Source organism: Aquarana catesbeiana, linkage group LG04 (genome assembly GCF_042186555.1).
Source record: "Aquarana catesbeiana isolate 2022-GZ linkage group LG04, ASM4218655v1, whole genome shotgun sequence".
Lineage (NCBI taxonomy): Eukaryota > Metazoa > Chordata > Amphibia > Anura > Ranidae > Aquarana > Aquarana catesbeiana.
Window position 1 is genome coordinate 619,563,028 of NC_133327.1, and position 11,754 is coordinate 619,574,781.

Consider the following 11,754-nt stretch of genomic DNA (forward strand, 5'->3'; position numbering starts at 1 on the left):
GCGGCAAACTATGGTGCCATAGGCGATGCTTTAAACGCCTTTACAGGTTACCAGTTTAGTGCTAGAATTATTGCGCTCACTCTGACATTCGTGACAATACCTTACATGTGTGGTGTGATCACCGTTTACATAAGCACGTGAGAGTAATGTATGCGTTCGCATTTGCGCATAAGCACGGGAGGACGGGTGTGCTTTACATTTTTGCAATTATTATTATTATTATTTATTTTATACAAAACTTTTTTTTTTTGACACGTTTTAATTTTTAAAAATTTTTTTTGGATCAGCTTTATTGCTATCACAAGAGATGAAAAACATCCTTTGTGACAGCATGGGCCATGACAGGTCCTCTTTATGGAGAGATCTGCGGTCTATTAGACCCCAAATCTCTCCTTTGGCCTCCAATGCAGCCAATCATACACAGAAAGAAAGAGTCGGAACTGGAAGTGACAACATATTCGTCGCTCCCGGTTTCCGGGGTCACAGAGAGAGAGGAACAACGTCAGTTCCTCTTAGTCTGTTCCATGCAGCCTTTGCCGTCGACTGCAGGAGCTTTCGGGCTCCATGAACAGACAGTAGAGCCCGAGAAAGGTGGCGGCGGGAGGGGGGTGGGACCCCCTTCCACCACTCCCAGAAGTGATCAAGTGGTTATGTAGTCACTCTAATCATTTCTGCTAGAAACGGAATTGCTGGCTGAAAAATTCCATACTGGATTGATGCCTGTAGGTACAGTCATCATCCTGGTATAACTACTTCAACCCGAGGACGTCCATGGACGTCATACAGATGGGAAGTAGTTAATTACAAGACCCATATAGGCCCTGATACTTTCAACTGCAGTATTACTGTATGTGGTAATTGGTTTTAAAGACCTGCTAAAATGACACAGTGATATTGGTTGAGATGCTACTTTAGCATGCCTTACATTCATTAAAGTGGTTGTAAACACATACATATATCCAGTGAAGTGACTGGCCTCAGAGAATACACAGCAATGAAACAAATCCTCCGACATAAGTTGTACATGTCTATCTGCAGGACTTTCTTCTCTACAATTTTTCAAACTGCTGAATTTTAAAGTTTGTCTGTTCAGAACAATAGGGGCAGAGAGATGAAGTTACACTCTGTAGAGCTCAGTGAGGAGAACTCTGACAGGTGATTGGAGGAAAGGGACACACACCCTCTACACAACACACGGGCACAGAGCTGAGTCTGTCAATCAGCTGGAGGTTCCTCCCCTGTCACCTTTTTTCTCTTTGTATCAGAAAAACTTTTCAGAGGTGATTCATGCTGATAGCAGTGGAACGAGGCAGAAGACAAAAGTGACACTTAGGGGGTTATTTACTAAAGGCAAATCCACTCTGCGCTACAAGTGCACTTGAAAGTGCAGTCACTATAGATCGCTGTAGAGATGAGGGAAAGCTCTGAAATGAGGAAAAGCTCTGCTGATTTTATCATCCAATCATGTGCAAGCAAAAATGTTTTTTTATTTTCCTTGCATGTCCCCCTCAGATCTACAGCGACTGCACTTCAAAGTGCAGTTGTAGTGCAAAATGGATTTGCCTTTAGTAAATAACCCCCTTAGTGCTCTTAACCACTTCCCGACCGCCGCAAAAAAGAGAAAAAAACTGTGCTAGAAAAAATATATATAGAGAGCAGCAGCTATCAGTGAGATAAACACAACAAACAAATAGGAAATAGAAAAGCCGCGCTTACAAATTAAAGTCAATATTACCGGAGTATAATAAAATAATCTCTGTGAAAAATTATATAAATGGTGATTATAAAACTAGTTGAAGTCCAAATTAATAGTCCCAACTTTCCAAATAATAACACTCAGTGATGTGATAAAGCAAACTGTATCCCCAACTGATGAATGGCATGCTTACCAGAGTGTAAGCCAATCAAGCGGGTGGCTTTAACCCAGCCTGGGCCTTGATATAAACCAGTCACAGTAGGGTATAGCGATATTCCACTTACGATGGATGTGCGTTGAATCCACGAAAAAAAATATTTATCCCAAAAAGATATAAAATAACAACATAGCGTAATACTGACACATAAATTATTTTAATATAAATGAATAGGGGTGACAATCACATTGTGAAGTAAAAAATATGCATATATTGAACACCCAGTGTTTGAAAAATTGATAACCACCAACACCACACAGAGGGCCTCCTTACCAGATAACAGATAATGAGTGCAGATCGTACAGATATGTGGAACATCCACCAGTGAAGAGATCAGTAAGTGCACCAACACCACACAGAGAGCCTGCTTACCAGATGGCAGACTCAAGAAGGCGAATGGCTCAACCACCGGCCGAAAATCCAACTAATGGATAGAGGTTATGGATGGATGATCCGTCCCCGCAGCCTCAAACCGAAGGCTCCACAACTCACACGATATAAATAGGACCAATCCCAAAAAGAATGGAACAATGCCAATAGTGTGATACCGTTTATACTAGTTTATTTAAATAAAGGAAAAACACTTACAAACGAACTGTATTATGAGCGATACAAAAGGGTAGATTGAAGCCGGCTGGCAACAAACAAAACTCCCTTCCTCCTCAATGGGGCGACGTGGTGATGTCAGCACGTACCTCCCAGACGCGTTTCGTCATAGAATGACGTTTTCAATGGGGAACGGGCAGCGTGCTGAACAACCACCATATATATGCACACCAAGCCTCGCTTTGAGTCCCACAGAGAGAGTTACAAAGCGCCATCTTAAGTGTGGGCGCAACCTTTGAATGCCAATAAAAACTAAAAGGAATAGAAGAGATGCATCTCTATTCCAATAGATTAAGAAATATTAAAAATATTAGGCCATTTATACACTTAGAGAAATCAAATTGACTTGTTCAAAAACAACAATTAAAAAATAATAAAAACATAATTTAAACAATCACTCTGAATAATAAATGGCTGCTATCATCGGATATCAGGCTGGTACAAGTAGATATAATATACATTAGTGTAAGAGTCAAAGACTAAGATAATTTGACAATGGTCATAATGAATTATACCAGTAAAAAAATATATTTGACATATCTAATAAAAAATATAAATAAACTAATAAAAAATATTTTTGGTAAATTGACTAAAAAAGGAAAAATCACTATAATAATAGAGTGATAAATGGCATACCAAAAGGGAGCCACTAAAAAATCTTAAAAAACCCCTTGCAGGGCTCAAAGCAAACACAGAATGTTAAAAATTATGAATAAAAGCATTAACGTCCAGGTCAACATTCAATCCATAGGGCACATATGTCCTGATCTTATGGATCCAAGACATTTCAAGCTTGGAAATTTCTCTTACCATAGAGCTCCCCCGCCAATAAGGTCTATATTTATCAATCCCTAAAAAAAGGGTATTGGAGGGGTCTCTATTATGCACTAGACAATAATGTTTTGAAACCGAATGGTTTCTGAACCCAGATAGAATATTGGTAATATGCTTTTTCCTTTATTTAAATAAACTAGTATAAACGGTATCACGCTATTGGCATTGTTCTATTCTTTTTGGAATTGGTCCTATTTATATCTTGTGAGTCGTGGAGCCTTCGGTTTGAGGCTGCGGGGACGGATCATCCATCCATAAGTTTGCTTTATCACATCACTGAGTGTTATTATTTGGAAAGTTGGGACTATAAATTTGGACTTCAACTAGTTTTATAATCACCATTTATATAATTTTTCTCAGAGATCATTTTATTATACTCATGTAATATTGACTTTTATTTAATTTGTAAGCGCGGCTTTTCTATTTCCTGCATGTACATTTACGTCGGCAGAATGGCACGGCTGGGACTATGGGCGTACCTGTAGGTTTTTTTTTTTACCCAAAATATGTAGAAGAATACGTATTGGCCTAAACTGAGGAAAAAAATTTTTTTATATGTTTTTTGGGGGTATTTATTAAAGCAAAAAGTAAAAAATAATGCTTTTTTTCAAAATTGTCGCTCTATTTTTGTTTATAGCGCAAAAAATAAAAAACGCAGAGGTGATCAAATACCATCATTTAAAGCGACGCAGTGTCGAATCGCAAACAGTGCTCTGGTCTTTGGCCAGCCAAATGGTCCGGGGCTTAAGTCGTTAATTAAGAGTTTAAGTACACACTATAGAGAATAGGCTTTATTCATATTTCATGTTTAAGGTTTACAACCACTTTAAGGTACTCTAAATGCTGATGCAACTTGATAAAGCAGAGCCATAAAGTTATTTTTTTCAGTAGTCTGTGTGTTTGCAGAAGCTATAAATTCTGGAAATGTCTCATGATTTGTCTCCCCCGCAGGTTATTGGGAGCTCCCTGCTCTTCGTCCATGATAAGAAGGAGCAGGCTAAAGTATGGATGATTGACTTTGGCAAGACCACCCCGCTGTCGGAAGGCCAAGTCCTGGACCACAGAATAGCCTGGGTGGAAGGAAACCGAGAAGATGGATACCTGTACGGACTGGACAACTTAATCAATATCCTCAGAGACATGCAATGTGAGGAAGACAACCATTAAAGGGGACTTCTGACCCCTCACTGACACTCCAGGAATGCACTACAAAACACTTTTAGCTCTCCCCATCCCTCCGCCCAAGTGAGGACGCTGCAGTCTGGAGCGGCTCAGCCTCCTGCTGTTATAGGGTGAAAGAAAACTTCTTTTAAAATGGAATCTGTGATTTTAAGTCTTGTAAATAGGTACTCCACAGAACAAAAAAAAGACTATTTTTTTAAAATTATAATTAAGAAAGCAGAAACAAAAATGCATATAGAATTGCAGCAGGCTTATCTTTGTTTCATCTGCTTTTTAATTCCCCTCCTAATTATCGCTCTTTTTTTTTATGTTCATTACTGCAGCTGTTGGGTTCTTCCAGAATGTGTCTGCCATTTTGTCATGTGACCACATTGGGTGACCTTCTTAAACATCAGTTACGTCATTGAGGCACTGCACTGCAAATATTCACAAGGCTGCTGTTCATTGTAAATTCCAATATGTAAAATATTTTTTAAAGTGTAAGATGTGGACTGGCTGAGTTTCCCAATCAGACCAATCAGATATTAGCTTAGTTTTTTTGATGTCAAAGAATAAAATGAGCAGAATCCAGTTAGTTACTACAAGTGACAAACATTTTCAAAAGACACAATATACTTAATGTTTCAATCATAAAAAAGCCCATATATTGTACCGTATATACTCGAGTATAAGCCGACCCGAATATAAGCTGAGGCATCTAATTTTACAACAAAAAACTGGGAAAACGTATTGACTCGAGTATAAGCCTAGGGTGAGAAATGCGCAGCTACTGTAAGTGGAAAAGAGGGTCAACAGTGCCCATTTGCAGCCTCACTGTGCCCATTTGCAGCCATAGGTCCCCCGAACTTCAAACTTGGTAGTTAAGGGTTCCTAGATGCCCCCTAGCTACAGCCAAAATTTGGGGTCTCTGGACCCAAAGGGTCCTGAAATGACAGTGCTGCAGATGGACACAGTTGACCGACTTTGGGGCCCCGTATCTCGGGGCCACTTGGTGCTAGGAACCCCAAATTTGGTGTGCAAACCCAGTGGAACTAGCACTACAACATACGGGGTTCCTAGCACCAAGTGGCCCTGAGATACGGGGCCCCAAAGTCGGTTCGGAGAATGTCAAGCACTTTTCTGCAGCAGAGAATGACATTTTCCGAACCGAATTTGGGGCCCCGTATCTCGGGGCCACTTGGTGCTAGGAACCCCAGCTTGGATATGTTGTAGTGTGCATTTTCACAAAAAAATGTGCTGAAAAACTCGGCTTATACTCGAGTATATACGGTATATCAAAGTGTCTCTGTCGCTAAGGTAAAAAACACAACCTGCAAGCAAAGAGTTTATAGCTACTTATCCCGCCTTCCATTCCTCTGATCCTTGCTTTGTTACAGAGCAATGGCCTCTTCATATCTGACAAATTTCCTGGAGTGTTGGGTGCCTGTGTCCCCCACTGCGCCCTGTGGTTTCTGCTCTGGCCCCTACATCATTACAGGACACAGTAGTGACATAGGGTATCAGCAGAAGAAACCCATGGCAGGGGGTGCAGGAATTTGACACTCAGAAAGTGTCAAATATGAAGTTTCTTCTGGTGGCCATAGCTCTTGAACAGAGCAAAGGTTGCAACAATAAGTGCCAGTTTGGGTGCGTATAAACCATTTTTTTTGGCGCTCATTCTTTTTGATATTTTTAACCCAACAAATGAGTTGCTTTAAAACCTTAAACAAGCCAATTTTTTTTTTTCTTGGAGTGGAGTCTCTAGCAGGGCCACCACTGGTGGTGCAACCCAGAAGCTTGAAGGCGAGAGGTTTGTGTGCATTATGGATACATCTTTCATCTCACTTATGGACAAACAGAAACAAAATCTTGACAGAGGTTGTAAATCTTCCTCTCTGTACTAGAATAAGTTTCTTTATTTCTGTTACCCTGAACTTCTGTTTCATTCTGATTAGGGAAGGCAAAGGTTTGCTTACATCTGATGTTCTACTGAAGATACAGTATATTTCAGTGGTGGACTCCTAAACAGTAGGGAGGTCTTTCTACATGCCTCAACATTCTACATGGCCAATTATTGCTCCTATCAAACACAATACTGTAATAGGTCAATATCTTATATCATTACCAAAATGATACCAGAAACATTCCTCTTCCAAACAATAAGCTATGATGTCACGTTGAGCTGTAATGACAATAGGCCAGTAACATTTTGGATTGCCTATCAACTAAAAAAATACATTTGGCAGAACTCCCAGGAGAGGATGTGGGGGCAGGAGTAAGAAGGTTTATGGAGGACAGAGGAGAGAATATATTTTGCTCAGACTTTGCAATTACAGAAAAGTCTTTGGTTGTTGAACTTCTACAGAAAGGAAAGCAGCCATTTTGTTCCCTGTTCCTAAAGGCCCATGTTAATTGACTTTGGGTTTGTGTCAATGGACAAATGCAGTTTGCTTTGGCATCAATTTAAAGCACTTCTGGGGTCATTTAGAATTCATACGTTTAAACCAACAATATATAAATATATATATTATATTAATGTAGACTGATCATCAAGATCTCATCTTTCCAGTTATAGGCTAAGAGTCTCATCATTTTTATGCTATATGTAATCATATGAATTGAGTAGGGATGGAGTAGGGCTACTGTCAAGTCTTGAAATGATGTCTGCATCCCCATTGAAGATATTTTCTTTTCTTTTCCTGTTCTGTCTGACACCTGTCATCTGGACAGGAGTTGAGGGGACACATATGGCCATAAAACCTGATGGGGTTCTAAACCGCCCCACTCTACTACAAAATGTGTGCGAACTGTTCTGCTTAAAAACTGTGAAATGATAGGAAGCCAGTAGAATACTTCCAAATGGGGGCACAGATGGCAATAAGAAGTGTTCTAAGGGTTCCACTTATCCAAAACATACAGAAATAAAATTTGGGTTAGTTTGAATTCGACATTTTGTTGACAAAGCTTATGCAATATTATACATACCGTATGCAGAAAGAGTGAGTCTAGAATTGCAGCGTCAACCCATAATATTTATATCCAGGTACAGGTTTATTCCAAAAGACAAATTGTTTCAAAAATACAATGCGTTTCTGGGCCTGTACTCCACTCCTTCATCAGGGCTTGAATGTAACAAAAAAGATGAATAAATAATAATTAATAATAATAAATAAAATAACAATGATAAATATATTTTATATACATTAATGCCAACGGGCTGAACTAAAAAAAAAAATTAACAGATTCCACCATCCCGCTGACCGAAAAAAAAAAAACAGATTCCTCCTTCCTGCTGAACAAAAAAAAAAACAAACAGATTCCTCCATCCTGCCAGTACCCCGTGTGGCACCCTCCGCTGTAAAAATACACTGATTGGTGGCTCCAGCTGCAAATTAAGGAAAATTTTCCAACGTGTACCTTTGAAAAAAGTTGAACAAACAACCAACTTCTGTTTAGTGGGGACTGCTAGACATCGAAATCGAAATTCAACCAGCCCCTTCTGAGCTGGCCAGTATATGGCCAGCTTCCCTCATCCTCATCACAATCATATGATTGGATAACAATCCAAAATGATTATATAATAAAACGCAGGGTTCCAACGCCTTTAACAATCTTTCTTAAATACATTTGCAGGAGATGGCGATCATTTGTCTGCTCCTAGCAGCTAAGCGAAGCCGAATGTTTATAAAGAGACCACAGATGTAGTTTCCTTGTGTCAGGACTGAATGGTTGCCCTTTAGAGCTTCCTGACCTTGTGCGCTTTCAGGATATCCTCAGCTCAGCATTGTGGTCATTATACTGATCCATCACTGCTCATTAGAGGATTTCCGGGTGACCCCGCCTCATAGAACAGCTGGGGGATCACTGTCCCTGTTTATGGTTATTCAGGAGAACAATGCAAAAGAATTCCAATGAGCTTCCCTTCATTTTCCAAGGCACGTTCTTCAGCCTTCTATCATAGAGTCCCTGGGTTCCTAATAAAGCAAATCTGCCATACATATGTACCAAAACCTCAATGTTATACAGCAGGCTCCTAATAAAGTCATGGGATAATTGCAGTATTGTCCATTTTCCTAGCTTTTTAAAGCAGAACTCCAGCCAAATACATATAGATACCCAATCTGTACCAGTCAGTGCCTGCATCCTTCCTCCTGGCGCTTTTAACAAAAGTCGAATAAAAAAATCAACTTTTGTTGAGCCTGATGACGCCAACAAATCCATACACAGAACAAATTTCCGTAGATTTTGCAGGGAGTGGCTGAAGTTAAATTTGTGTATGGCCAAGTTTAGTCCTGACATTTACACATCCCGGCCACTCTGCCTAGCTAGAAATCTTACAACTCTATTTACTATTTAAAATAGCAGCTTCCTGTGTCACCTGCCTTCTGATTGGACAGTGACTAATGAGGACTATAGCATACTCCCCTACCATCATGTACACACTGCCTACTTTGAGCGCCGACCGCAGGAAAACGCAAACGCAGAACGATTTTGCAGCGGTCAAAACTTTCCTATCCTTTACGTGATTCTCCAGAGTTCAGGAGAGGAGGGTTGAGGGAGCTTGAAGCATCCCTAACCGCAGCAGCTTCTAAACTCCGGTAAAAGCTTATGTGTACATGGGCACATAGGCTTTTATGGAGTTGAGTTAAGGAGCTTTGGCAAAAAAAACGCCAAAAGCTCCTAAACTCAAGTTTAGGAGCTGCTAGTGTACCCGGAGCCTAAGTTACCTTTACCCTATAGCTTACAGCCCTGATTGGCAGCACATACTGAAGACCCTGATTGGCTCACAGTTCAGAACCTCCCACTCTCAGTCTGATTTCTGCTGTGCACTAGAAAAATAATATGAACACAGATTTCAGACAATTTTTCAGAAATATTTTAACATACATGTAATGCACCTAAAGTATAGCTGGAATAACATTTTTGGAATGTTAATTTAGGTTAATCTTCCTTGCAACCCCATCCTTTTTGTTAAAAGCTTTTCTGGCCATACTTCCCTTCTGGGTCAAAGAAGTTCACTTATTTTTGTACTCCTTTAAACCAGATTCAGCCGGCAGCATGATAAAGTCTGGTGTTGGCTGACATCACAGGGCCAGTCCAGGCTGAAAGTCACCACTCTCTGCTGTGTTGAAACTGAGAACTGAGTGATCAGCGGTCACGTGATCGATTGTTTCTAGGTGTTACAGCTAATCGGGGACAGCTGCATCATTGAACTAATGCTACACCATATAGGTGACTATGTTTTTCTCTTTTTTTTTCCCTACACATCTCCTCTAAACCGATCACACAATTTACAATCAAATTGCTCAATATTTATTTGGATTTACCAATTTGGATTTTGCCTTACATCTTACATCAGGGTCCTCATTAGAGTCCCCTTTACATCAGGTTAAAGCAGGGACCATAGGAAGCCTCTGCTGACCTGAATCCTCAATCTGTGCAGACTGGGGATATTCCCTAGCTGTGGGCTGGATACAATTTTGAGGTGGGCCAGATCTGTCCCATGGGCATAGCTTTCAACTGTCCCTGATTTTGAGGGACTGTCCCTGATTTGGAACAAAGTCCCTCTGTCCCTCTTTCCCCCTCATTCGTCCCTCATTTTGGTCTGATCTATATAGTTGTATATAAAATGCACTTTTTATCTTTCAAAAAGTTTTTCCCAGTGCTAAACCTTTCATTCAATTTCTAAATTGCTGTACATTTTAAAAGCCAATATAAAGGAATAGTAGTGGTAAAAAAAAAAAAAAGCCCTGGCGGATTTAATTAACCTTTTTTTTGGTTAATTCTCCTTTAAGGGGGTGTGGCAGGGGGCGTGTCCTATGCCATCATACATTTGTTAGTAGGTGTCCCTCATTCCCATCTCAAAATGTTGGGAGGTATGCATGGGCAGTCGTTTGGAAACCACAGATCTCAAGGCAAGAGTGAGGTTTGGGGGGAGGAAATTTGGACATACGCTTTGAATGTGCACTTGCTTATTAAAGTATCCTTTGTTTTTGCAACAGATCGCAGCTGAGCCTATGGAATGCCCTGTTTGTATCTACTGTAGATTCCATGGGCAAAGCTGTGTCTGTAGTCTTATACGGCTGCAATAAAAATCTGAACAATTCCCACATTGCACAAAAAATACTTCAAAAGTCAGACATAATGGAACAAGATAGATTAATAAGTTAATACATTTTATTTCTACGTGTAATTGTTTCACTTTTTTGCCTTACAATATGTAATATTTACCAGCGGTGGTGTGATGCTTAGGGTTGTGTCTGCAGCACGTTTTTTTGTGGATTTTGCATTTGTTGTTTTATTATCTTTTTATTGGTCTCCCACTATCTAGCTTTTTTTCCAAGTTTACATTATCACATGGAGAATAGTCTAGGTGTCTATATACATGCATACATCTATACATTAAGGAAGTGCCTTACCGACTTGCTTTTTTTTTTTTTTCTCTGTGTAATGTTCCTAAATAATATTTATTTTGTTTTTTTTTTTTGTTTAATTATTATTATTATTTACACAGGACACTACAACTAACTGCATGGCATACAATGTTGTGTTTTATATTAATGCTTTAGTTGTGAGTTTACAGCATGGCATGCCGTTGTCGCTTGTTTTGTTACATATACACCTTGCTGCCTGTACATAGAGGTTATGCTGGTCCCCTTGGAGGGCCGAAGGGTTGACCGCGTGTTCCTTTGCTGTGACTGTTACCTGGTACATGCTTCCGTGTGACCACATTGTACACCCCTACAAGGAGACACCCTTGCGGTGCCTCCAGCCTGGTTTCTTAAATAAAGGCGTACAACATCATTTTCTTTTTCTTGTGGTTCTGTTTTTATTTTTTGGTATTTTGTATTTATTTCAATTTTTAGCAGAAAATAAAAAAAATGCATTAAAAGGAATTACATAGAAGGAAGCTATTTTACCTGCCAAAGGCTTTGTACTTCTGCCCATCCAGCCTTCATATTTACACAGTTCCACCACACAGCACAGCCTTGTCTGGCTAGGCAAGAAACTTAATTCTTCTCTGTTACAGTTCAAATAGTTAAATGGTAAACCCATTAAAAAAAAAAAAAAACTAACACTTACAAGGCAATGAGCTAGTATGCATAGCATACTAGCTCATTATGTAATACTCACCTGAGATCGAAGCCCCAGCTGCGGTGCCCATACACAGCACCGGCCGGCATACCACTCCCGGGGGTTACTTCCGAGTATCGCGGCTCGGGCGCTGTGATTGGCCGGA

General features: G+C 40.0%; 1 protein-coding gene across 1 annotated transcript in view; it reads left to right on the forward strand.

Annotated features, from left to right (window-relative positions):
- ITPKB (inositol-trisphosphate 3-kinase B) overlaps positions 1–11,318 on the forward strand; it is a 164,132-nt gene extending 152,814 nt beyond the window's left edge. The window contains exon 8 of the mRNA XM_073628302.1: positions 4,305–11,318. Coding sequence (XP_073484403.1) covers positions 4,305–4,520 — 216 coding nt within the window. The 3' untranslated portion in view covers positions 4,521–11,318. The remainder of the gene's footprint in view (positions 1–4,304) is intronic.
- Positions 11,319–11,754: the final 436 nt, after the last annotated feature.